Genomic DNA, 27867 nt, shown 5'->3' with positions numbered 1-27867 from the left:
AAGCCTTCTCAGACAACCATTTTGCCTTTTTGTATTTCTTTTTCTTGGGGATGGTTTTGGTCACTGGCTCCTATACAGTGTTACAGACCTCTGTCGATAGTTCTTCAAGCACTCTACCAGATCTAATCCTTTGAATCTATTTGTCACTTCCACTGTCTAAGCATAAGGATTTGATTTAGGTCATACCTGAATGGCCTAGTAATAGATGGGGAAACAGTGGGAACAGTATCAGACTTTATTTTTTTGGGCTCCAAAATCACTGCAGATGGTGACTGCAGCCATGAAATTAAAAGATGCTTACTCCTTGGAAGGAAAGTTATGACCAACCTAGATAGCATATTCAAAAGCAGAGACATTACTTTGCCAACAAAGGTTCATCTAGTCAAGGTTATGGTTTTTCCTGTGGTCATGTATGGATGTGAGAGTTGGACTGTAAAGAAGGCTGAGCGCTGAAGAATTGATGCTTTTGAACTGTGGTGTTGGAGAAGACTCTTGAGAGTCCCTTGGACTGCAAGGAGATCCAACCAGTCCATTCTGAAGGAGATCAGCCCTGGGATTTCTTTGGAAAGAATGATGCTAAAGCTGAAACTCCAATACTTTGGCCACCTCACGCGAAGAGTTGACTCATTGGAAAAGACTCTGATGCTGGGAGGGACTGGGGGCAGGAGAAGGGGACGACAGAGGATGAGATGGCTGGATGGCATCACTGACTCGATGGACATGAGTCTGAGTGAACTCTGGGAGTTGGTGATGGACAGGGAGGCCTGGCGTGCTGCAATTCATGGGGTCGCAAAGAGTCGGACACGACTGAGCGACTGAACTGAACTGAACTGAATGGCCTAGTGATTTTCCCTAGTGGTTTTCCCTTTCTTCAATTTTAGTCTGATTTTTACAATTAAGAGTTCATGATCTGAGCCACAGTAAGGTCCTGGTCTTGTTTTTGTTGACTGTATAAAAATTCTCCATTTTGGCTGCAAGATTATAATCAGTCTGATTTTGGTATTGACTATTTGGTGATGTCCATATGTAGAGTCATCTCTTGTGTTGTTGGAAGAGGGTGTTTGCTATGACCAGTGCGTTCTCTTGGCAAAACTCTGTTAGCCTTTGCCCTGCTTCATTTTGCAATCCAAGGCCAAATTTGCCTGTTACTCCAAATATCTCTTGACTTCCTACTTTTGCATTCTAGTCCCCTATGATGGAAAGGACATCTTGTTTTGGTGTTAGTTCTAGAAGGTGTTATAGGTCTTAATAGAACCATTCGGCTTCATCATCTTCAGCATTACTGGTTGGGACATAGACTTGGATTACTGTGATGTTGAACGGTTTGCCTTGGAAATGAACAAAGATCATTCTGTCATTTTTGAGATTCCACCCAAGTACTGCATTTCAGACTCTCTTGTTGACTATGACAGCTACTCCATTTCTTCTAAGGGATTCTTGCCACAGTATTAGATACAATGATCATCTGAGTTAAATTCACCCTTCTTGTCCATTTTATTTCACTGATTCTTAAAATGTCAGTGTTCACTCTTGCCATCTCCTGTTTGATCACTTCCAATTTACCTTGATTCATGGACCTAATGTTCCAGGTTCCTATGCAATATTGTTCTGTACAGCATCGGACTTTACTTTCACCACCAGACACATCCACAGGTAGGCATCATTTCAGCTTTGGCTCAGCCCTTTCGTTCCTTCTGGAGCTATTTCTCTGCTCTTCTCCAGTAGAATAATGGACAGCTACCGACCTGGGGGGTTTCATTTTCAGTGTCATATCTTTTGCCTTTTCATACTGTTTCTGGGATTTCTCAAAGCCAAGAATACTGAAGTGGTTTACCATTCCCTTCTCCAGTGGACCACATTTTGTCAGAACTTTCCATCATGACCCATCTGTCTGGGTGGCCCTACACGGCATGGCTCATAGTTTGTTACACAAAACTGTGATCCATGTGATCATTTTGGTTAGTTTTCTGTGACTGGTTTTCATTCTGTCTGCCCTCTGGTAGGTGAGGATAAGAGACTTGTGCAAGCTTCCTGATGGGAGGGACTGGCTGTGGGGAAAACTATGTCTCTCTGACGGGCAAGGCCATGCTCAATAAATCTTTCATTTTCTGATGAGTGGGGCTGTGTTCCCTCCCTGTAGTTTGGCCAAACTACAGTAGGGGTAACGGAGACCTCCTTCCAAAGGATTTATGTGAGCATGCCATACCTCCCAGGACTGCTTCTGTCAGTGTCCCTGCCCCCGCAGCAGGCCACTGTCGACCCACACCTCCATCAGAGACTCCCAAATACTCAGAGGCAGTTTGGCTGGGTCTCTTGTGGGGTCACTGCTCCCCTCTCCTGGGTCCTGGTGTGCACAAGGTTTTGTTTGTGCCCTCCAAGAGTCTCTGTTTCCCCAGTCCTGTGGAAGTTCTGTAATCAAATCCCGCTGAACTGCAAAGTCAGATTCCCCGGGGATTTTCAGTCCCTTTGCTGGATTCCCAGGTTGGGAAGTCTGTTGTGGGCCCTAGAATTTTTGCAACAGTGCTAGAATTTCTTTGGTGTAATTGTTCTCCAGTTTGTGTATCCCGCACCTGGCAGCTCTGTGGTGGTGCTAATGGCGACCTCCTCCAAGGGGACTTATGCCGCCCACCCCACCTCCACCTGCTGCTGCCCTGCGCCTCCTTGGAGACACTCAAACACTCACAGGCAGGTCTGGCTCAGTCTCTTGTGGGGTCACTGCTCCTTCCTCTGGGTCCTGGTGCACACAACGTTGTGTTTGTACCCTCCAAGCATCTCTGGTGGGCATGGGTTTGATTTTAAACGTGACTGCACCCCTCCTGCTGTCTTGCTGCAGCTTCTGCTTTGCCCTTGGATATGGGGTATCTTTTTTGATGGATTCCAACCTTCTCCTGTCAATGGTTGTTCAGCAACGAGTTGCAATTTCTCAGAAGACTAGGGCACATCTTTCTACTCCACCTTCTTTAATGCTGTATTATTATATACATATATATATATATGTATATATATATACATATATATACAGTGAAATACTGATAGGTAAAAGGACATGGTACTGCAACAACTTCACCTCAGACACATGAGAGAATCCATTACATACACATGTAGAGGGACAGAGTGATAGAACAAGCATGGTAAAATGTTACTATTTGGAAACACTGGGTGAAGGATATACAGGAATTCTTTGTCGTATTTTTGCCTACTCTTTTATATCTAATTTCAAAATGTTTTTTAAAATGTTTTCAATTTCAATGTTATTTTTATGTCCCCATAGTGAGTTGAATAATGTCCCCCCCCAATTCATATCCACATAGACCCTTAGAATGTGATCTTATTTGGACATAGTCTCTGTGGATGTAATTAGTTACAATGAGGTCATGCTGGATTAGACTGGGTCCTAAATCCAATGACTTGTGTCCTTATAAGAGAAAAGGGGGACTTCCCTGGCAGTCCAGTGGTTAAAACTCTGCACTTCCACTGCAGGGGGCACAGCTTCAATCCCTCATTAGGGAACTAAGACCCTGCATGCCTTGTGTCATGGCCAAGAAACAAAAAAAGTTAATTAAAAATAAAACAGCTAAATTAACAAAAGAAGAGGAGGAAGAGGGGACACGTACAGAGAAAAAGGCCCCATGAAGACGGAGGCGGAGAATGCAGGTAGGATTAGAATGCCAAGGACTGCTGGGAGAAGCTACAAATAATCGAGAAAGGATGCTTCCTTAGAACCTTCAGAGGGAACATTGTCCTGCCGACACCTTGATTCCAGACTTCTAACCCCCAGAACTGTGAGGGAAGACATGTAAGTCATCAAGTTTGTGGTAATTTGTTAGTCTACCTTAGAAAAATAATAGTCACCCACATGCTTAAAATGGCTCTCTAGTGTATCTCAGTCTGTCATCCACAAGCCTCTGATGATATTAATAATGATAATATGATCATTAATTTAACATTTACAACAAGATTATATGCATTATTTCCTTTAATCCTCCTAACACCTGAATAGAGCAGGTTCATGACTAATTCTATGGCTGGGAAGTGACTGCTTAGAGTGGTTAAGTAGTGTGCAAAGGTAGACAGCTAGTGAGTAGAGAGGCTGAGCCTTGACCCCAGGCAATCTGAGTCCATAAGCCTCACCATTTCTGCTCCAACATTGTTCACTCTTTCCTGCACAAGCCCTTCCTGTCAGAGCAAACAAGCCTCATGTCTGTCCTGGGGTGCACGCCCAGCTATCTAAGTCCAGACATCGAGCCTTGCCTTGAGATTACACCACATCTTCCTCCTTATCCTTTTAAATCCTGTCCATCCCAGGCCCAGCCGCACTTCCTGTCCTCTGAAATTTCCAAGCCACGAGGCCACAGCAGTCCCTCCTTCTTTAGCTCAGCTCTGTGTACTGCTTGCTTGGTCCCAAAATATACTCAGGATTATTTTGGACGTTATTTACCTTTAAAAAAAAAAATTGTCTCCACTTGGATAGCAAGTACCCTGCAAGTAGGTGGTAATTGTATGTAGGTATCTGCCATATCTCTAGACATCAACTTGCCTTGCCCTTCTTTACTTTTTTATTTATTTTGGTTTGTGTTGATCTTCTTGCTGCAGGGACTTTTCTCTAGTTGCGGCGAGCGGAGGCTGCTCTCCGGTTGGACTGCACAGGCTTCTCATTGCGGTGGCTTTTCTTATTGTGGAGCGTGGGCTTTAGGGAGCTCAGGCTTCAGCAGCTGCGATTCCCCAGCTCTAGAGCACAGGCTCAGTAGTTGTGGTGCGCGAGCTTAGCTGCCCCACAGCAGGTGGAATCTTCTTGGACCAGGGATCAAACCTGCATCTCCTGTATTGGCAGGCGGGTTCCTTACCACTGAGCTACCAGGGAAGCCCCTCTCTCCTTGCCCTTCTTTCTGTAGTTAGGAACCTCTCAGAAAAGCTTTCATCAGGCATATATGTAATCACAGTAGAAACTTGACATTTGCAATTTGACTGTTTTGAAGCTTGTTGACTCAATTTCAGTTGTGTATAAGATATAGTCTGCTACATCAAAAAGACCACAACCAACCAATGTTGAAGAGGATGACGAGAAAAGGGAACCCTTGTACACTATTGGCAGGAATATAAATTGGTACAGCCACTGTAGAAAACATTATAGAAGTTCCTCAAAACCTGAAAATAGAACTATGACATGATCTGAAATAAATGAAGACACTAATTTAAAAAGATACATGTACCCCAATGTTCACAGCAGCGTTATTTACAATATCCAAAACATGGATGCAACCTACATGTTCATCAACACCTGACTGGATAAAGATGTGGCATATATATACATAATAGAATACTACTTAACCATAAAAAGACTGAAATCTTGCCATTTTCAACAACATGGGTAAACCTGGGAGGCATTATGTTTAGTGAAATAAGTCAGAGAAAAACAGATACTGTGTATCATTTATATGTGGAATATAAAAAATAAAACTAATAAGTTTAACAAAAAAGACTCACAGACAGTGGAGAACAAGCTAGTGGTTACCAACGGGAAGAGGGAAGGGGGCAATGGCAAGACAGGGGCAGGGGATTAAGAAGTACAAACTATTATGTATAAAATAAATAAGCTATTGTACAGCATGAGGAATATAGCCAATTATTTTATAACAATTATAAATGGGAGCATAACCTTTAAAAATGGTGGATTACTCTTGTATACCTGAAACTAATATTGTAAAGCAACTATACCACACCCCCGAATGTGTGTGTATATTTTTAAGATATTGGCAACACAGCTCAAAAAACACATAGTCTGCTAATGGCTGCGAGCATGACTAAACAATGTCAACACTAGTCTAGGTTGCAGTATTTGTCAAATGAACGAAACTTGGTCTGTTTGAAAAAGCCCTAGAAAGAATATATTTTGAGTAGAAAATTAGTTTCCTAATTAAGGGTGGATTATTTTACCTCACGGTGGCTTAGATTTATGACATGCCTTGTGCTCTGTACAAAGACCTGATGTGTCACACGTTCTGTGTAAAAACAGAAGAATCCATTTATGGAATTTTTCTGCAAGTGCTGCAGCAATGCAAGAACTGCTTGAGTGAGGAATTCCAGTTTGCAAAGGTAAACACATTGCACTGCAGTTAACTAGCAGAGATGTTGGGCACAATAAGTAATCTGATTTTCAACTGACCCAGGAGCCTAGGTACATAGTGCCATGTTCACAGATGTGGGGGTTCATATAGGTCTTGGATTATCTTTGAGATGTCAGGTTCAGGTAGGTAACATCTGTGAGTAAAAGGAGCAGGATCCCAGAAAGACACCCCCATCAACAGTGATGAATGTCAGTTGACACCTGCTTTGCTGTTGCAATTAAGAGGGAGTTGGCAGAAATATACCACACTGGTGTGCACACCCCAACCAGAAGGCTGCTGGGGTGGGGTCATTTGTTGCCCTGAGGGATTGTAGATTTCATGTATTCTAATTTTTAGAAAAGTTGGAGGCCTAGGTTTTTATGTATTTCCAAATTTAAAAATGTTAGCAAATAGTTCACCTAAAACAAACATTGTTCAAACCAAATACTGGTGTGTGAGCTAAGATGTGGCCCAGTGCCCACCAGTTTGCTACCCCTGGGCTGTTGTTTATCTGTCTGCTTTAGTCTGTGAGCTCCGGAGCACTAGAACCTTGTAAAAGGAATAGACATGTTCATAGAAGGGCAGTTGGAAAAAGAACACATGCTCAAACTTGAAAGATGAGGGCTGAAAAGTGCCACTCAGTGAATTAGTGTTTGTAAAATTCATTCCTCATTATTTTTATTGCATATCCTAATACAAGTCAGGCATTGCTGTAGGATTAGATAAGGGGCATTACAATAATGAACGAACCACAGTTCTGCTGCTCTCTCAAAGTTTATACTCTATTAATGAGAGTCAGTGACAAAATAAAATAAGGGAAGTCCAGGTAGTGGCAGGCATTATGAAAAAGTTAGGGCTAGCTAAGGAACAGAACATGAAGGGGGGCTGTCAAGAGGGGCTTGTTTTTAGATAGGGTGTGAAAGAAGGCCCTTCTGGAGAGAGGATTCTGGAGAGGGGACCTGAACGATGATCTGGAGGAAAGGCATCCCAGGCAGGGAAGACAGGAAATGGGAAGACTTTGGAATAGAGGGGCACACCTGAGGAAGAGGAAACGCTGTTGATGGATGGAGGAAGCTGGCAAAGGTCAGACCTTATACAGCCCAAGTCAAGGGTTTGTAGAGTGAAATGAGAAACGCTTGGAAACTATGTATTAGAGCAACATATGATTAACGTTTTAAATAGATCATTAAGCTACAGTTTGAAGGGCTGTGGCAAAGACCTACAGATACTACAGAGATGACAGTTGATACAGGGGAAAGGAATTTGATGACATAAGAAGGCAGGGGAGGAACTTCCTCTGTTCTTAGAACTGGGTTGGAATTATTCTGAGCAGAGGTGGCAAAAAGCAGAAGGGTCAAGAGGACAGCCGCTGACTTCATGCTTTAATTATGAAAAGCTTCTACTGTTAATCTCAGTGAGGTAGTATTCTGAAACAGCTATGTTTTTGAATTGTGTTCACAGCAAACGTAGACTTCAAACTTTTCTAAGTAGTTGGGTGCTTTCTAACATGAATTGTTTGGACTGCAAAGGTAAAAACTAGAACCCCATTATGTCTAACACATATACTCTGCACAATGCTATGAGGGCCAGTTTGCAGACAAGAGTTTAAATGACTTGCCGGGTCACCTTAGTAGAGGAATGACTTGAATGCAGAAATGACATGAAAGTCCAGAAATGGGCCAAGTTCCCATGGCTACAGACAGTGAGCTGTGACTTCCAGCTACAGGAGTGACTAATTCTAGGGGATACAGGGAATCGAGGCCTATGGTGAAAGCTGCTCCCCTTCCAGTGTTCCCAGTAGGGGAGAAGATGATTTTCCTTATCAATCTGCCTGACATTCTCTATCTCAGCACTAACCAGAGCTCCCAATGTGTGCCTTCTTTTAACATGATTTTTTAAAAATCTAATCTTTACTTCCCCTGGTGGCTCAGAGGGTAAAGAATCTGCCTGCAATGCACGAGACCCAGGTTCAATCCCTGAGTTGGGAAGATCCCCTGGAGGACATGGCAACCGACTCCAGTATTCTCACCTGGAGAATTCCATGGACAGAGGAGCCTGGCGGACCCTACAGTCCATGGTGTCTCAAAAGGTTGGACACTTCCACATGGTGAGCTAGGAGTTGGCTCTTGGGACTAACAAGTATTATTTGTTACTATGAAATTATCTTGGTTTTGGATATTTTCATGAAAAAAAAAAAAAAACTTCAAAATTTTAAAGGAGGCTTTTGATGCAGATAGCAGGCATAAATATGGGTTTAACAACTGATGTTAACAGTGACAAGATTTAAAGCCGTCAGTTCAGTCGCTCAGTCGTGTGCAACTCTTTGTGGCCCCATGAACCGCAGCACGCCAGGCCTCCCTGTCCATCAGCAACTCCCGGAGTTCACCCAAACTCATGTCTACGGAGTCGGTGATGCCATCCAGCCATCTCATCCTCTGTCGTCCCCTTCTCCTTCTGCCTCCAACCCCTCCCAGCGTCAGCATCTTTTCCAGTGAGTCAACTCTTCGCCTGAGGTGGCTGCAACTTAAATTCAGGAAAGAGGTCATTACTTTTATTATTTTAAAATGGAAAGGAGATTAAGAATTCCACTGGTCTGTCTTTAGGGTTAAGATGCCAATTGTAAATGACAAATGTAATATTCTATAACATAATAGGACTTGTATTAAGAATTATTAAGACAAATAACATCTTATTTGCAGAAGTACAGCTGTAGTGGGAAACAAAGGTTAAGAGAACAGATACAAATGGGGCACATACATATGAGATTGCTGATGTACATACAAGCAGTAACGTTTTAGGATCAGGAACTTAGGTGAGATACCTGGTGAACGAGGCAGCAATTGTGTTTCAAAATAACCAACCTTGGGATCTGAAGAACAAAAGTGTTTAGAGACACCACAGGGTTACAGTGAGCCAACCCAGAATATGAAAATTACAAGACAAAGGACCCAATTTTTCAGGGGGAAAAAGATGGACAACTTGTGATTAAAACCAAATACAGACCTTGTTTGAACAAACCAATTATAAACAAATAGGAAACCTGAATACTAAGTTAGATGTTAGAGTAAAAAGGTTGCCTGACCTAGAATTGATTGTTTTTGGAGCTGAGAGACGGGTACTCACTTGACCTTCCCCATAATTTTAAGTTTTTAAATGTGGGTTCAGCAGCATAAGATTATTAAACTGCTGGTAAGAGCCTAAACTCTCGACAAGAACCTAGAAAACTGATTCAGTAACAGCACAAGACACTGATACTATCACAATACTGTTAATCTGCTATACTCTAACATACAAAGTTAAAAAAAATTCATTCACTCCCAGAAAAGAAGAAATAGCACAAAAATTAGGGCAGAAGGAAAAAAGTAATCATTCCAGAGCAACCTGTAACATACAGCTCTTACCTCACATGCAGGTCTATCTTCTGCATCTTCCATCTTCACAAATGCCCTTCACCCACATGCTATTTACAAACAAGGATACAGTAAGAGTTGCTACACTATTAAGAAGTCAGGATTTTTCAACAGGGTCTTTGTTCAACAGGTCATTTGCCTTTCTTCAATGTTGGTCTTGGAAAGAAATGTCACTATTTAGAGGCAGTTTAAGCTCTTTAGAAATACTGTTACAGATCAGCAATATGTGTCATAAAAGCACATGTAGAAACAACAATGAACTATTACCTTTCCAGAAGTTGCTCATTTACACTAGGTCATGCTGCTGCTAAGTTGCTTCAGTCGTGTCCGATTCTGTGCGACCCCATAGACAGCAGCCCACCAGGCTCCCCGTCCCTGGTATCCCCCAGCCAAGAACACTGGAGTGGGTTGCGATTGACTTCTCTGAGATCATGCTAGGCCATGTTAGTTTTTAGTTAGGAATGTAAATGACTTAAGCACCATACCGACATTTTTATTTCCAAGTGAATCTCGTCTCCCTGTGAGGCTTTCTACTTTTTCCAGCCCCACTGCCCACCATAGCAGAACGTATTTGGAAATCTTCTTTGGAGTCCTCTTCAGAAGTTGTAACTACTTTAAACATCCTTATGGCAGTAAATCTTCATCTCTTTGTGGGTGTGTTTGATTTTTTGAAACAGCAACAAATCATTTGGAGCCAAGTCTAGTGGACAAGGTAAGTAATCAAGATGGGTGAAAATTTTAATGGAAAACTTAACTATAAAGCAATATTTTATTATGGCTTTTTTAAGGTCTCTAAATTGACTTCCAAAATATTAGGGAACTCTCAAGTAAATAATTTTAAAAATACCCTTGGCTATACGACTTCTGGATTTTTTTGTGATCACATATTCCTTTGAACAGCCAGGCAGGATGGGGGCCGCAGGGGGAGGAATTGGGGGATGGGCTCACTTCCTAGCCTAAATACCTAAAGAAAAACTTAAAAGCTGAATAACTGGTCTTAATTTGCCATTCTGTTGAAAATTCTGATTTGCTCACCTTCAAAATAGTACTTAAACCTGACTTAAATAACCTTATGGTACCCATTTATGTGCAAATCAAATTTTGACTTAAGTTTCATGCTACAATAAAACATGTAAAAATCATGTAACATTACACTGTTGGACCAAACCCATTTGCTTTTTCCACCTATATAAGGAAGATTTCTACGAAAGCTCCCAGTGCAGGTAAGAATTACATTTTAATCTCAAACTTTATATAACAAGGAAAGAAACAGGTCTGTCAGAAAATCAGTACAGGCATTTTACTATCAAAAACTTTTCTTTTTAATAATTTATTTAAATAAGATTGAAGCAATTTAGAAAAACAAGATTTGTATTTTATTTTCTTGTAAAAATCTTTACACATGCAGACAAACCAGTGTTAAGAAAGTATTCACCATCATTTAAACAAATAACCACTTAAATAGAACAGTGTCTGCAATTTTATCTGTATAAAAATAAGATACATTTTTACAGAATTCACGCTCCAGTTCTTATAGCAATAAACAATACACAACTATAATAATTACAATTGAACCTGACCATGGTTTTCAATTAGATACTGCTAGGGCATTTTATGTGCAAAAAAAAAAAAAACCCAAAAAACATAGTTCTTTTCAAAAGAAAATGTCCTCAGTGTTTCTAGAGACCTAGAGGGTTTAAGAAATCAAATCCTAATCAGTTTGCTTTTAATATTTTGTTACGAGTCCATACATCACACTGTAGATGGGCAAAATCAGGAGCTGATGCAGGCTCAAAGGAAGAAAGTCAGCGTCTGTGCCTGCCATGTCCTGAGCGACTGCCACCATGGTGCTTGCCTTTGTGGGACCTCTCAAAGGAGCGAGATCTTTCACGCCTGTCCCTATGATGTCCCCTTTCATGCCTGTGTTTCTTGACAGCATCTGAGTGATCCCGAGACTTGCTCTGAGATCGAGAACGAGACTTTTTCCTTTTATGACCATGTCTATTTGAACTTTTTAAATCATCTCTGGTATGCTTGGCTTTAAGGTGAGGAGAGCCATGATTATGATGTCTTCTTGGGCTTTCACTGTGACTGCGGGACCTGCTTCTTGATCTCGAGCTGTATGTTCCAGATCGACTCCGCCTATTATTATAACTTAGATAATAAAAATTTGAGGTTGAGAGTCAGTTTCTACTGGGAGCAAATATTTTTGGTGGTGCTCATAGCAGGTTCAAAACAAAACCACTCTATCAGTGACAGACCAGACTTAAGATGTTTAATAAACTTCCCCACCCCTCACTACCTCTCCTTCAGCCTGTTAACATATTAAACAAACCTTAAATATATTACGTCTATATTCTAAGGAAGGGAGTAATTCGTTTTTACAGAGTGTCCTAACTATTTATTGAATTATCTCCCATACACTCAAAAGAACCACTGAAGAGCCACAAGTAGCTGGCCATCTAATTATAAAGTTAACTAGGGAAAATTCTTTAGCTATAGTTAACCTGATTCTTCATTAGTAGTAAGTGGTTGGCCAGGCCGTACACCTCTCCAGAAAAACAAAAGCAAAACTACAATAGAATGCCATATACTACCACAAAACAAAAAAGCCACATGCCTACAGAGCATATCTCCAAACTCATTTCTGACAATTTACCCTGAATTAAATCTAGCCTAACTTTGAAAACAGTCCACGTGCAATTTTTAAGTCATAACCTTTTTAGACTCCAAATAAGATTGCTTTCCCCAACAAAGTGTTTACTTACTGTCTTCTTGGAGTATGTGATCTAGAACGTGATCGTGTTCTTGACCTTGATCGACTTGCACTTCTGCTATTTCTACTTCTCTTGCTGTCTTTTCTTACACTTAAAAAAACACACAATTTTTTAGTTATGTACATAGTGTTAGAAATTACATACATAAAAAGATTCCTCAGGCCATTTTTCTAACTCAAGTATACTCACCCATTGTAAGGGCTTTTAGAAGCCTGTTGTCTATCCTCGGGTTCTTTTTTTATTGTCTTCACATTAACAGAAATAGGTGACTTCTCTTCAGTTTTTACTTCTCTTGGTGATGCTTTTAAAAGAATATTAAGGCATGTTAACTATTAGATTATACAGAAGGCCAAATAAGTTTCTAAATGTAACCAAGTACCATTCAATTATCAGTCCTTAGTTGTCAAGAGAGAAAATATGAATAGCTTAACATCACTGTTTCTATGCAACTGTGAAATGTTAAAACTTTCTAATAACCACACATTCAGTGCTTAAGTTATTAACCTTACATGGTTTAGAGGCTGGAGAAAATCCACCAAGAGTTGAAAGGGCTGGAGTTCCATCAGGATTCAATCCTTTTGCTTTTAATTTGGCTTCTTGTAAGGCAACTTTTCTTTTCTCTACTTCTTTTTCCAGCAATTCATAGTTTGGCTGTTGGAAGAAAATGAAATTAGTATTTCTCTTTTACATAAGTTTATACTCTTAGCACTGACAAAATATTAACACAACTGCTGGTAAACAGAATTACCTTTTTTCTGGTATAAAGCCTAAGTGTTTCTATGCAGATTTCTTGGATCTCCTCTTCCGTAGTACCAAAAAGAAGAAACCAATGGGGACGAGTTGGCAATGGAATCTAAACCATAAAAACAGATTAGATGAAATTTTCACTGTTTTTATTAGAACTGCTAATTCCTGTGATTTATCCTATTGGACTATACAAGATTTACGTCTCTCTCTCTCTATATGCACCTACCTGAAGAGCTCTAGCTGCAAGGTAGATGCAAGCACATGCAATAGTCTCTGGTTGAAATCGAACAAATACATTGGTTCGAAGACTGTCATTCATATAATTCCTGAAAAATATTTCAACCGTAAGCTTTGTATGTAAACAAATCAGTTCCTCTGAACCTTACATAAAATTGGAGACTCAATCTACTTTATTCTTTTTTCTTCTCATGTTTGTATTTTCAGTATTCTAGCATATAACAATTCTTAACTCAAAAGCAGTAAGAGATAAGAATTTAACACTAGAATCATTCTTCATGTCTCCTAAATAGGACCGAAGTCCTTTAAAATAATTCCATACTATTACTCCACATAGAACAGTTTTTTAAAAAAACATATTTCTATGAAAAGCAATGCTTTGAAAGTTCTGACATGATTAGTTTCAGAAATGATAAACCACTCCAACAATACTTCAAGCCATTAATTATTGACCATCTCTCTCCTTTATCCACAATGAAAAGCAGTGTCAATCAAGTTCTTTCAAAAATTCAATACTGTGATAGGGATAAAAAGGCATTTTCAGTAAGCACGCACCAAATTAAGAAAACTAAGCTAGTTCAGAAAACCTAGGTTGGGAAGTGAAGAGCAAATAATATATATAACAGCCTTGTTTATATACAAGTATGACTAAATATAAATAAAAGCAGTAACTACTTCAGTTAATAAATCACTGGACTTTTTTAATAGTGAACCCTCCCCACAATATTCCTGAAGTATTAAATAAATTTTACAAATTGTTCAAAAGGTTAAACTAAAAGACTGTTTTCTTAAAAGTCCGTAACCCATGAAAACTGCTAAAAATCTATAGAACATATATTAAAGTCATGCATTTTATAAAAGCAATGAGACTTTTCTAGTATTACTAATAAAGAAGCATGGCAGTCGTTAAGTCCAGAACATAAGAATTACATTACTTAAGTACTGCACATCAACAGTCTTAAGACAGTAGTTGTGGCTGAACCACAAACTCCTTGTTTTAACTTTAAATAAGTCAGCACTACAAATCACACATCTATATCTCTAAAATCTAAGTTTTAGAGTTCTATGTTAAAATTAACAGCTCTTTAAAATGCAGTACTTCTTACTTCTAATACCATTGCCTCCAATAGCCCAGCAGCTATACATTCATCAAGAATGGGGATGGTGCCCATTTTAAGCTGCTCTTTCCACTGGTAGAATTCATGCTATACATACTAAAAATAGAAATCTAGTCAAACTCCTAACAAAAGTCATAATGGCTGGACAACAAATCTATCAAAAATGAACTATTCATTTTGATAGTTACAGGTATACATTAAATACATAGGCATGTGAATAGTTACTTCTAGAAACAAATATACAAATCCTTTTTGACAACCCGACAGAACTAGAAGATGCTGCCAGATGGATATGGACCACTTCAGTGAATCTCGGATGAGAGCTTGCACTGGATTGGCTGGAGAGCAGGGCAGCCAATCAGGCCATCCTGAGGTCATGGGCTGAAGTGCAGAGGGCAGAGTTCTATGACTTACCATCATGGACTACCCTTTAATTAAAGAGTAGAAAAAAGAACAAAGTTAAATTGAGTTCTCCATTAAAAGTAATTAGTCAAGCCAAGAAAACAGGAAGCAGAAATAAGCATTATTTACCTTTTGATTAAAAAACAAAAAAACAAAAAGCACCAAAACAAACTTATCTCATTATTTTGGAAAGGGAAAATGAAACTTACTTTATTTCTGCTTCTGTTTTCCTGGCTAGGAAAGAAATGTAAAAAAGCAACTTACCAGGCAGTTTGAACCAGGGTTTGATTACGTTCACATTCTAAGACTTGTAAATACATAACAATGATCTGAAGAACAAGGGAAAAAAACTTAGTTTAGCATATTGGAAGTTCTTTCAAAGTACAGAGTTCAATGAACATAAGTAACTGAAAATGTTAGGAGCAAGTTTTAATTCATAAAAACTGCATGAATAATACAGACCAACCTAAAATGTACCTGATAGTCAATGTAGATTTTTATGTTACTAAAGTTCACATGGACATGAAATGTTCCAAAATTGTACAGGAAAAAAAAGTTAAATCATCTAAGAACAGTATCTAATTTTTCATGTGACAGGAACTGATTATTTCACTTAATTTCCAAAGGTACAAACGCCCTAGAGACTGTTTTAAAGTTACACAATGTGTATGGTGCATACTATGCACAACTCAGAGTGGCTATTATAGTAAGTAACCAAACCTCTCTACAGTGAAGCTTACCATACTAAAGTGTGATAAATTTTAAAAACTCAATTGAGTTTACCTGAGCTCAGATCTTTCTGGACCATTATCATCATCATTCTCATTTCACAATTTTAGAGATGTGGAATCTGAGGCACGGAGTTTTCTGCCAAGGTCACAGAGCTAATGGCAGAAACACATTTCTATGTGCAGATGGTCCTGCCCCCAGAGCTCTCATATCATTGTGCTATGGCTTATGTTGAGCTTATGGAAGCCAAGAGACACTGGAGAAACCTAAAAACACTCAATGATGCTGAAAGTGAGCAGCCACACACTCTAAGCCATTTCACTATGCAACAGGGTAACACACCACCAGGTACTTCTACAGACATGTGTTTATTCATTCCATGGCTAATACGTAAAAATCTCCATTCTCTAGTATGAACATTGGGTTACCTCAGAAGCAAAAAGAACTTATCTACACCCACACAATAAAAAGTTAAGACTTGAACCCAGGACTTTGATTCTCATTTTACTGATCATTTCAATGTCCAAAAAGTTGCTTTTTAAAACCAATGGTTAGTGCTCAAAGATAAATTTGCAGGAAATAATATTTTAAAAATAACAAAACCCTAATACTTACGAATGTAATTTCTGTATTCTACAACTCACCTTATGGGGATGCTTGACATGAACACAAAATCCCAATTCCTTTAGCACCCTCCTCTCTGCCTTGATAACTTGATTTTTGGTGTTAATGTAGTTCTGATCAAGGATCAGGGGGCTTGGAGTCCTATAGTTTGTAAGAAATAAAATCAAAACTGTTTTGCACATCCCAAAAATTTTATTTGTGGTATCTCCATTTTCCCTTCCAACCAACTATTGGCAACAGAAACCAGCTTTTTAAACTCCTGCAAACAAGTTAAAAGCATTGATCTTGTGCTGTCCAAGTTATGCTAATTAAATATATACTTTCTAGACTTACTTCCTAGTTTACTAACAAAACGCTGAAATGAAAAAAATTTCAGTCTAATGCTCTTACTTGTATCCTTGATTTTTTTCATCCAGATGTATTATATTACATAACAGATAGCCTGATTTATTTTCATAATCTCATTAGTCTACATAGACTAGAAACAAAATTAATGCACTCTTGAACATATGTATTACAAAGACTTCATGGCTCTTAAAGATATGTATTACAAAGACTTCATAAGATTAGAGTGATTTTACAGAATATCAACTCATGATTAGTTTAAGACCAAAACTAAAATTAGGGGAAAATAGGGTGGGTAGCTGATACAGAATATCAACTCATGATTAGTTTAAGACCAAAACTAAAATTAGGGGAAAATAGGGTGGGTAGCTAATTCCCCTAAATGGGCAGTTCATTTAAATAAACTGATCTTAAGAGTCTCTGTTAATAATCTGGAAACGAAAGATTCAGCTCAATTACCAAAGAAATGTTTTTAAGAATCCAATTTAACACTCAAAGTGATCAATAAAACCAGGCCTAAATTTGTTCAGAGTTATCAGGCAGCATCTTTAGTAAACAATGCAAAAGAGAAGGGAGGGCCAACCATAATGAAGAAACTAAAACAGCACATAAGGTCTCTGTGCCAGACCAAAATTTTGACAGCTTAAAAGTTATGAGAGGCGATTTATCTATGGTTCAGTGCTTGGGGGAAAAATTCTTTCAATTAAAAAACTGTCTTAAATTTAAGTCTTAAAATTGAAAACTAGTTTCTTAATGAAAAGTCAGTCAGGACTTAGAATTTCTCTTCTTAAAGTGTATGAAATGTACCAATGTCCTTCATTTGTTACATTCTTAGATCCAACCAACAAAAAAACACATTTTTATTTAGAAGCTGATTTTAACATGGGTAGAATATGTAAATATTTTCCCCCATACTTATTTTCAGCTAAAAAATTCAAGAGATTTTGCTCTAGGCAGAACACAACATTTTAAAGATAGTCCTTCTGAACACTGTCCCCCCTTCTCCTTTTACTATGGACACCAAATACAAAAAAATTTAATCTCATAATTTACACTACAGATCCACTTGAAAATCAAAAAAGAAATTGAAATCAGCTATATTACCCTGTAATGTATGTTACCAGAGTAAAAAAATCAGCAGTCATATTTATTTTCCTTTCTCCTGTTTCAAACTATAAAACTGGAACTCTTAACTATTTCTAGCTTTGCTATACTATCAAGTTGGATATAAGACAAAAGTTGGCAAAGCTGACAAGATGGAAAACAGCCTGTTAATGCTGAAAGTGGCCTTCACTCAATTCAGTTCTTACAGCTTTGAAAGGTGAGAAATGAAGCCACACCTTTCAGTTGGGAAGGGGACTGATTTCTAACATAAAAATATAAATAATGAACCTATTTTATCAGGACAAACAGGCTACAAGTTCACTGTTCTTTGGAAAAAATCAAATTTAATTCAAATGAGCACAGGGAAGCCTGTTGTGCTGCAGTTCATGGAGTCGCAGAGAGTTGGACACGACTTAGTGACTAAGAAACAAATGTGTACACAAAAATGTGTTCCAAGATCTTAAGGTTTATGATTTTTCAAATGTTATAACAGGAAATCTGGGGAGAAGTGAAATCTACTTAACCAACTCTTTAACCAATGGACCAGTTATCTGATGACCCTTTCATCAGATATTCATTAGGAGACAGAATACCTCTGGTGGTATAGTTACACACCACCTTAACACTTAAGGTGCAACTCAAACAGTAAACTGTACCATTAGAATCCTTATAAAATTATTATGAAAAATTTTGTTTCATTTTTCCTATTTATGTTGAACAAATTTATTGTATCTCTTATCAAACTTGCTTTAAGAGTTTATTTCAAATTCTGTTAGAAATTCATTTTCTTACAATCAACCAACTCAACATTTGTATTATGGCTATTATCTGGTCCTTAATCAGGTTTAATCACTAATTCTACTTAAGTAGATTAGTTATTTTCTATCTATTCAGTATAATCTTTACTTTCACATTTTTTGGTGTCAAAATCCCAATATTAAACTAATCAGGGAAACCAAACCCACTACCTACTCAATTCAACTACCTACTCAACTTCTTGCTTAGGCAACAGTAACTGCTTGCAATCTTCAAAGTCAATTTTGTAGATGTACATAATCTGATACCTTCACTGTTGAGAAGTGGTTTTACCTCACAATGAAAGGAGGCTCAATGAACATGTAACTTATACTACTTACAAAGATTACTTTGTATCACAATTGTATCCCCAAATAGGAGCAGTAAGAAAAGGTTCAAACTGCCTAAGCAAATTGTTTCTTTGTATTAACAAAGTATACCTGGCAACAAGCACATCAAATTTAATTAAGGTTTGCTAGAATTTCTTCATCAATTAGGTAAACTTTCTTTCCAATAAAAGTTTGAAGAGGTTAACGTTTTAAAATCTTAAAAAAAAACCTGCTTAAAAGAAACTTTCATCTGTTCAGAAAAAAGTAATTCTCATGATAAAAAACCACCTAAACCTAACTCCTACTCCTCTGCTTTTGACAGACTTTTTCAGATTAATTTATATGAGAAGAACAATCCTCCAAGTTTAATCTTAGTACAAAATTTTGAGTTTTGATCATTTGAATTTTATTATGGGGTCTAAGATTAGCTATATTTCCTTTAGCATGATCTCAAAAATACAACCACAATAACAAATTTAGGAGGAGATTCAAACATGGTTTCTCTTACTCATAGGGTACAAAGGACCAAGAAAATGTGGAACAAATTCTTTGAGACTGTACTTAAAGGAGATCAGTAGTACAAAAAGGCAGACTGTTCTTCAACATACAGAAATTTGTAATTCCTACTTCAAAGAATCTTTCTTTGGCAGTGTTTAAACAAACTGAAAGCCATCTTTTAGAGCCACCAAAATAAACTGGATGAAGAATGGACTAAATGACAAATCACTTAAGACCGTTCTAACTCTAATCTATGATGTATATGCATGTTGAAAATACCACACCACATTCACCAATAAGTGGGTTGCTGCAGTCTTTGAGTATTTGTCTTCTTTTAGACAAGCCTTACAGTATGAAGCTAGCTAGGTGCCTTAAAACTACAGAAAACCCTTAATTTGCTGGGAATATGCTGCATCTCAAAAGCAAACTATAATTGGGGAACTGTTGAAATGAAAAAAAAAAAAATCTTTCTGAGGTTAAAAAAACATTCTCAAACTACAAAAAAAATGAAGAGAAAAAAAAAAAAAATCACATAATTCAGAATGGGGCTTGGGCATCAGTTTTTCCTAAAAGCTCCTCCAGTAATTCTAATATATAGTCAGCACTGAAATACAGCAACTTTTTTTAAAGGCTACAAAACTGATGCTTGTTATTAGCAAGGTCATACTACAAGTTAAAGCTATGCATGAACTAAATTAAATAATACCATTAAAACAAACTGAAACACTTTACCTAGCTAAAGTGATATTAATGGTACTCTTCTAATGACATTAATCTAAAAAATTACTAAGCTATCGTTCTAATAACTTGGACAGCAAAGACAAACGCTTATAACAAGAAACCGGAGTTTTTCTAAATGGTTCACCAGTGGCCAACCTGTTAGTCCCCGATTCCAGTGACCTATTCTCAGAGCACTGGCTTCTCCTTGGGGATTTTCGATACTTCACTCACTGTTGCCATGACGACAGCTTCATCGCTATGTACCACTCCACATCACCCAGGCTTTGGTAAATGTAGCTGGTCGCTGTATAGTCGGTTGCAAGGGAAAAAAGAGTTGAAGTTAATAACATATACAAGCTACCTGTCTGAGTAAACTTGTAATATGCATAGAAACACTTTTATATCCTGCTTTCTAAAAAAAGGCTTCCATGCAATTAACAACTCCCTTTAAATTTCATGCTGTAATCAGACTTCTAAGACTGAGACACAATCGATTTCTCTGATAATGATCAAAAGGGGGAAAAAAAAAACCCGACACAACAGTCAAATCAGGTGAGATGTTTTAAATTCCAAGGTTTTCACAGTTAAGAGAACCTACTCTAACATCAAGGAAGAATATTCCATCTCAAAGAAAAATTTCAAAGTAGATAATAAATGATAATAGCAAAATGGTTCAAAGAATACTAACAGAAAACTATTTCCTTTAAGCAAACAATCCTTTGACTAAAGAACCTTTTTATTAGTGTCATTGTTTAAACACCCTTAACAATCAACTAGATCTAAATATACATTTTAGCTCAGACCATACTAAATTATCAATTTGAAAACTTCCCAAGTTTCAGGGATTCCTCACTAAGAAGCTAGAAGACATTTTTAAATACAATTAAAAAGTTAGTCTATCCCTGGAAATAAGGTGAATGAGAAAAGAACAGAATATAGAATGTAAGAAAACTGAAAACCACTGTGAAAACTATCTGGGTAACAACATTTCAATCTAAGTGGATGGACTAATCATTTCAAGGCTACTACTCACTTGTCTCTCAATAGTTCCATTACCAACAATTTACAGATTCAACTAACAAGGACCACTCACGGAAGCTATTAATTTGGTACTAACCAATGCCCAACCCCAAAATGACTTAAAATCTTTTTATAACTGACTTCCTTTCATACTCAGTACAAGTTTATCTAATATCACAACAACTTCCTCAAAAAGCGAACAGAAGAACTAATCTGCACTGTATGTACTAGAAGCATCTAGTACGAGAAGCCATCTGTAGACACAAGCAGCACTGCAACTAAAGCTTTTTGGTACTGCCTCACAGGAACACATAAAATGTCAGCAGGTGTCCACCTATAAAACAACACTATTTCGGTTTCTATTTTCTTACTAGATCAGATAAATGCCCTATCTAAATGCAGCCCACTCACTGAGACTGTTATCTGACCAAAACAAAATACCTGTTTAATCCCTTTGACTCCAAACTTTATCATCCTGCAGTCCTTTCAGATCCGGTATTATGGGGGATATCGTAGTTCAATGTTGAGAAGTATTCTAACAAAAGCCAACCTCAATTGGTAAAGAATTAACTGGAACTTCCAGTGGTAAGACAATCTACACAAAACTTCACCACAATATTAACTTCAACTGCAGTGTTTAAACTTCCAGCCTTCAGTCTTACAGAGAAGGGAGGGGAAAAATAACTTACAGAACACACTCACACTTGAGACAAACATATTCCCTTTCTTGTTTAATCTTAAAACCACAGGACTGGCTTCACAGCACTGTTAAGATTGTCCATAAACGCAACTGCCTCTACAAACTTCAGATAACTGGTTAACTGTGGTTTTTCAAATTATGAAGTATCAGTGTGTTCCTATGTGAATTTTAACACCTAAATTAAAGTCAGTTTTCCCTTACATCGGTTTTGAGAGGAAAGAATGTTTTGATATGATTGGTGCACAGTTCAGTAGTAGCAAGAGATGCTGCATTCAATAATGCCAATCTTACCTTTTTCCTCTTAACTGGCGGAGGTGGTGAAATACATTAATCACATCTCTTATTCTTCTAGGTGCTTCTTCGATTTTTGATGCAAGATTAATACATGCCATGGCAACAATCTGGAAAAAAAAAAAGAGCCAATAAAAAGCTGTTAGATTATGGCACTGCAGGTGTAAAGTTAGAAAGAAGTGCCCCTCTCAAAGTCTATAGAACTTATTCTAATGAAAAAAACTGGGACATTTGGTGAAATGAAATTGCAGTTGACACTTCTAGGACATAGATTTATGCTAGTGTGACGTTTCTTTTTATTTATTGCCTGAAACAAACTTCAGCCGCTCAGTCGTGTTTGACTCTTTGCGACCCCATGGACTGTAGCCTACCAGGCTCCTCTCTCCATGGGATCTTCCAGGCAAGAGTACGGAGTGGAGGTTGCCATTTCCTTCTCCAAAGGATCTTCCCGACCCAGGGATGTAACCCGGGCCTACCACATTGTAGGCTTTACCGTCTGAGCCACCAGGGAAGTCCTTATTCCCCTTAATTTTAAAACCGGAGCCAATCTCAATCTCACAGGAACTCTCCATTTGATTGAAAATGCAAATTCTTGATAATAAAGCACCTGGGCTCAGGCTCCATCTTCTGGTTCTCAAACCCTCTCCAAAAGTCCCTACTCCCCTATGGGTGACAGCTAGGTACAAAGGCCTACAACTAACCACTCCCTTTCTGCAAAGCTGGCCGCTGACACTACCCACTCCTTCCTTCCCATTTCCGGATGGAGAAATCCCCCGTCACCCGCCCCCGCCCTGCTTACCTCGAAACTGTGTTTGACGAAAGACTTGGAGTAGAAAAAACGATGAAACAACACCTGACCCGTTGCCATCGCCACCTGCAGACAAGAGAAGAGAACGGAAGCGCAGGGGTCAGGCGGGCCCGCACCAGGCGCCGCCGCCATTTTGTGCCTCCGCTCACTCCCCTCCCCCTCCCCACCGCGAACAGCTCCTGGGCCATCCTCCCATCGCACGCGCCCTCCCGCGCTCTGGCTGCGACCCGCGGCTGGAGAGGCCCAGGGGGTGACCTCCCACGCGGCCGGGCCCTGGTAGTACTGGGAGGCAGCGAAGGGGAAGGTGGGGAGGGGAGGCGCGCCTGTCGGCCCGGGGCCGGAGCACTGACCTGCGGAAGCCGGAGGAGAATGCCGGCGGCCTGGATGAGCTCGCAGCCCAGGATGCGCAAGTCCGTCTCGCTGGGCAGGTCGAGCCCGTCCTGCATGGAAGGGGTGGGCGAAAGCCGCTCCTCCGGAATCAGCGAGTGATCGATGGTGAGCGAAACTTCCGAGTAGAGACGGTCGCCGATCAGGATCCCTCCCGTCGTGGTCGTCGTCGTGGTCGTCGTGCCGGAGCTTGAGCCGCCCGCGCTAGGGGCAGCAGATGAGACGGCGGTGGCAGCGGTCGCGGTCGGGTGAGGCCCGGACGCCATAGTCTCAGCGAGCTGCACGCACGCCCAACGCAGCCGGAACCCGGAGTGAGACTAACCAGCGTTCTCGGCGCGACGGATATTCCCGTGACCGCCGGGTTCTGGCCGCTTCACGCAGCGTGCGCTTCCGCCCTGACGTCACCACGCCCGGCCGGCGTGCCAACTAGTCCCTTCAGGCGTTGTCTCCGCCCGCGGAGCCTACGCCCGCGCGGGCCGGTGAGCGGAGTCCTCTGGGTGGGACCGTCGGTGACCTGGGTGACCTCCCCGTTGGTTCCCTAGAGTGGCTGGGGACGTGGTCTACTTACTAACACAACCTCAAACCGCCTCGCCTCGTACGTAATATTTTTAATCAAAAGAGTAATAAGGGAGCTTTACGAGATACCTTATGTCCAACTTCGAATCCGCAAATTTACTGTAACTCCTGCACAGCTTTGATAATTTCTCTAGAACGTGCGTCTGTGTGCTCCCGTCTCTCTTCCTCTCCTAACTTTCCGCATTTGGGTGGCGCAGGTTCAGCGAGTACAAAGGGAGGCGTCGGATCGACCTTCGCCCGCATTGGTGGGTGTAAGTGGTTTCTCCAGTGTCGTGTACGGACGAACTTGTAATTTAAAGTGACCCGCGAGGAATCTGGAGACGGTTGCTTTACGGTATTTTTAGTAAACAAGAATGTGAACTACTTCGGTTCCAAGGGAGAGAAAAAAGCTCCCCGATGAGCCCTTGATTCCCAGAGGTATCGAAGTAGGGCGAAGGCTTCGTATTGACTGCGAGGGCGGCTGCTTTAGTGGCTTAGATTATGAAACACAGGCCTGAGCCAGTGACAGCGCCACAGCTTTCGCTAATCTGGAAAATCCCTAGTTTCCAAAAATAGTTATAGGGCGAACCCTTACAGAGGTAATTTGATTATGCCCAGAAGGGAGTCTGTATTCCTGCGTGGTTATTGCAATTAGTAATATGGGAGAAATCGATCTCCTTAAGGAGATACTGCTATTGCTATTGCTAAGTTGCTTCAGTCGTGTCCGACTCTTTGTGACCCCATAGACGGCAGCCCACCAGGCTCCCCCGTCCCTGGGATTCTCCAGGCAAGAACACTGGAGTGGGTTGCCATTTCCTTCTCCAATTCATGAAAGTGAAAAGTGAAAAGTGAAAGTGAAGTCGCTCAGTCGTGTCCGACCCTCAGCGACCTCATGGACTGCAGCCTTCCAGGCTCCTCCATCCATGGGATTTTCCAGGCAAGAGTACTGGAGTGGGGTGCCATTGCCTTCTCCGTAAAGGAGATATATATATTCTAATATCACAGATATCTATCTATATATAGATAGATAGATTCTCTCTGTGATATTCGTAGTTCTCCAAATTTCCTGAAGTTTGAAATAAAAACAGTGATACTGATCCAAACTAGTAGAAGCTAGAGCTGGAGGAAAAGGACTATGTCCGGGTTTACTCCATTTTTTATCCCACGCCTGACTCTAGGAGACATGGTCTGGAGATGAGACGCCCCATCGCCTATTATACAGTTCAGTTTTAAGGCCTACTTGGATTAATTATAGAAAGCGAATTGAAACTTCTGTAAATAGAGCAAAGAGAGTTTGAATACATTGAAATATTTGTCAGTGACATCGCAAAAGCAAAACATATTCAAAATCCTCATTTTAGAAAAAGCATTAAATCAACCTTACACCAGTATTTCTGAACTCTGGCTGCACTTAAGGATCTTCAGAAGCGCTTTTATTCATTTTTGGCCACATCACAGCAGTGTGTGGGGATCTTAGTTCCCTGACCAGTGATTGAATCTAGACCCTTAGCAGTGGAAAAAACTGAGTCCTAACACTGAACCACTAGAGAATTACCCAGAGGAAACATACTGATGCCTGAGTCTTACTTGTAGTCTTATTGATTTGCAATAGCCCCAGCCAGTGGTTGAATTTTGCCCATAGTGAAGGTGACTGGAATGTTCACCAGGATTGAGAAACATTGCTCAAATCGAGATACCTGACCTCTCTGCTCCTCACCTTCACCTTTGTGATTAGGCTGCTTCCAGGGAAACGTCCTCTTCAATATTCAGCAGGGATCTAAAATGCTGTAACCAACTTTGAAATCTTTAAAAATTAATTGATGGTATGCAATTTTCCTGGTTCTGATCATCTAGTATGCAGTTGTGTCAGATAGTATCAAGTGGGGAATGGTTCAATTATTTCAAAGTAACAACGGGAAAAAAAAAAAAAACCTAATTGGTAATATGCTTCATCAAAACACTAAGCTTCAGTGAAATCATCACCTGTATTTGTAATGAGAGTAATGTAAAACTATTTCTTAATGTAACATTTTTCTAATATTTAGAGAATCTCCCACCATGCTTCTCAAGTAAGCTGACTTGGTGATGTCTTGATGTATTGGGTTGGCCAAAAAGTTTGTAAGGAAAAACCCAAACGAACTTTTTGGCCAACCCATTATTTTATAATACATTTTTAACCTCTAGGTCCATAATTAATCTAAAAAAGTTCACAAGCATAGGAGTGAGGAGTTCTGGGAGAAGGAGGGGTGGCTTGCTCTACTCCTGGTATCTTTTCCCAGTGGACTTCTCTGTTGACCTCCTCCTGTGTCTGGCAGTAACTTCCAGAAGTGCATAACCACTCAAACTATTCTACAACTTTGTGTCCACTTCCCACTCTTTTCTGACTATACTTCAAATTGCATCCAGTTGAAGTTTGAAGTGCTAGATGCTCAGCCATGTCAGACTCTGTGATCCTAGGGATTATAGCCTGCCAGGGCTCCTCTGTCCATGGGATTCTCCAGGCAAGAATACTGGAGGGGATTGCCATTCCCTTCTCCAAATATTTTGTATATTCTTTCTTAACAGCAGCCCTCCTAGTTGACCCTGAGTTTGCTGCTGCTGCTGCTGCTAAGTTGCTTCAGTCGTGTCCGACTCTGTGCGACCCCACAGACGGCAGCCCACCAGGCTCCCCCGTCCCTGGGGTTCTCTAGGCAAGAACACTGGAGTGGGTTGCCATTTCCTTCTCCAGTGCATGGAAGTGAAAAGTGAAAGTGAAGTCGCTCAGTTGTGTCTGACTCTCAGCGACTCCATGGATTTCAGCCTACCAGGCTCCTCCATCCATGGGATTTTCCAGCCAAGAGTACTGAAGGAGTGCCATTGCCTTCTCCAGACCCTGAGTTTACCCATGTCTAAAAGAAAATCAATGATAATTAAAGTTGCATTTTAACTTACCAAGACCTGCGGGCTTCAGATGATGACTGAAGAGACAAATGGAATTATCTTTGGCCTCCCTGAGGCTATTGAAGAAGCATATTCCTGATGCTTAAATCAGTTCTTATTCCATTAGTCTCTGCAGTCTCTCAGGGGAGTGTATTTTTCAATATTATTTAAATTTTCAGGTTCTTTAATCCTAAAAATTTCATTAATTTCTTCAGCAATTGGCTAACCATAAGTGGACTAGCAGAGTTACAAAACACAACACTAATTTAGGCTAAGAGCAAATGAAGTGTAAGTCCCCTACCAAGAAGGAGGTACACTCTTAATAAAGGGAATGGTACACTCAGAGACAAATATCAAGGTGACCAGTAAAGGCAAAAAGCAGTCAGAGAAGGGATAAGTCGTTATGGTTCATGTCAAAGGGAGCACTTAAAACCTTAAGAAATTGCTAATGAAGTTTCTATTCACAGCAGAAATCAGAAAGAATCTGACTTCACACAGGAATGATTCATGTAGTTACATGTCTATTTTTCATTTAGTCCTGTGGCAGTTATATGACAACACATTCTGATCAGGTTGTCATATAACACATTCTGATCACATTTTTTCAACATTAGAAAGAGTCATTCTGGGGAATTCCCTGGCGGTCCAGTGATTGGGACTGAAAATGATTTATATGTAATTAACACTTAGGCATGTACTGCTTGGTAAATCTTGTAACACTGGCCTGATCATCCCACCGCTGGCTCTGTGGAGAACGAGTTCTGACACTTAAACAACCACCCATTTTCTCATAAAGTGATCCAGCTGGAGCCCTTGCAAGGTCTAAAATTCTTTGACTCTGGTTATTCAGACATCTTGAACCGCAGACTATTCTCTGGTTATTTCTTCTTTATTGTATTTTAGTCACTGAGTCTTGTTCCTTCCTTGAATCTGCCTGTCTGTTCTACTGTGTCTACTGTTCTCTCATGCCTGGACCACCACGGTAGCTTTCTAAATGGTCTTCTTGCCTCCAGTGTCTCCCATCCTTAATTCATCCTGGGACATCTCTAAATTGCTCTTGAAATACCAGCTTATTTTTCCACTTCCTCAAAAAAAAAAAAAAAAAGCTGGAGATAATAGAAATCAATACTTTTTGGCAATTGAGGCTTTCCACAATCTGAACTTGCCCTGTCACTCATTTCCTCATCGCATTGCCACCTCCCCTTATTCCCGTCTCAATCTGAACCAAGATCAGCTGGACCTGTCTCC

At 39.9% G+C, this 27867-nt stretch overlaps 1 protein-coding gene and 1 long non-coding RNA gene across 5 annotated transcripts in view; one reads left to right on the top strand and one right to left on the bottom strand.

Moving 5' to 3' along the window:
• Positions 1 to 8740: 8740 nt before the first annotated feature.
• On the bottom strand, positions 8741 to 27699 carry CCNL1 (cyclin L1). Of its 4 annotated transcripts, none has more exons than XM_061417674.1 (11): positions 23109 to 23510; positions 22750 to 22824; positions 21951 to 22060; positions 16169 to 16289; positions 15060 to 15124; positions 13265 to 13364; positions 13040 to 13144; positions 12801 to 12942; positions 12481 to 12592; positions 12283 to 12381; positions 8741 to 10214 (listed from the first exon to the last, which is right to left on the bottom strand). In XM_061417674.1, exons 1-11 carry the CDS (start codon positions 23409 to 23411, stop codon positions 10199 to 10201), a joined length of 1248 nt encoding a protein of 415 aa, XP_061273658.1. In that variant the 5' UTR covers positions 23412 to 23510; the 3' UTR covers positions 8741 to 10198. The 4 variants fall into 4 exon arrangements, 3 of the variants coding, with proteins under 3 accessions (XP_061273658.1, XP_061273650.1, XP_061273667.1); XM_061417666.1 differs by lacking the exon at positions 8741 to 10214 and adding an exon at positions 10868 to 11668 and having other exon boundaries at positions 23109 to 27699; XR_009736597.1 differs by lacking the exons at positions 8741 to 10214; positions 12283 to 12381; positions 12481 to 12592; positions 12801 to 12942; positions 13040 to 13144 and having other exon boundaries at positions 13348 to 13364; positions 15005 to 15124.
• LOC133248037 (uncharacterized) overlaps positions 23651 to 27867 on the top strand; it is a 28181-nt gene continuing 23964 nt past the window's right edge. The window contains exon 1 of the long non-coding RNA XR_009736598.1: positions 23651 to 23740. This is a non-coding gene — a long non-coding RNA (uncharacterized LOC133248037). The remainder of the gene's footprint in view (positions 23741 to 27867) is intronic.

The sequence above is a fragment of the Bos javanicus genome, chromosome 1 (genome assembly GCF_032452875.1).
Source record: "Bos javanicus breed banteng chromosome 1, ARS-OSU_banteng_1.0, whole genome shotgun sequence".
In the NCBI taxonomy this organism is placed as follows: domain Eukaryota; kingdom Metazoa; phylum Chordata; class Mammalia; order Artiodactyla; family Bovidae; genus Bos; species Bos javanicus.
Note: the sequence above shows the minus strand (reverse complement) of the source record. Positions and strands in the feature narration are given on the sequence as shown.

What these genes read in the sequence shown, in the direction of transcription:
- CCNL1 (XM_061417666.1), bottom strand. Translation starts at nt 23,411, where the DNA reads ATGGCGTCCGGGCCTCACCCGACCGCGACCGCTGCCACCGCCGTCTCA. An exon ending in CGCCAGTTAAGAGGAAAAAG is followed by an intron (nt 16,290 to 21,950) that starts GTAAGATTGGCA and finishes TACAAACTATAG; the next exon opens with GACTCCAAGCCCCCTGATCC. An exon ending in ATGTCAAGCATCCCCATAAG is followed by an intron (nt 15,125 to 16,168) that starts GTGAGTTGTAGA and finishes CTTGTTCTTCAG; the next exon opens with ATCATTGTTATGTATTTACA.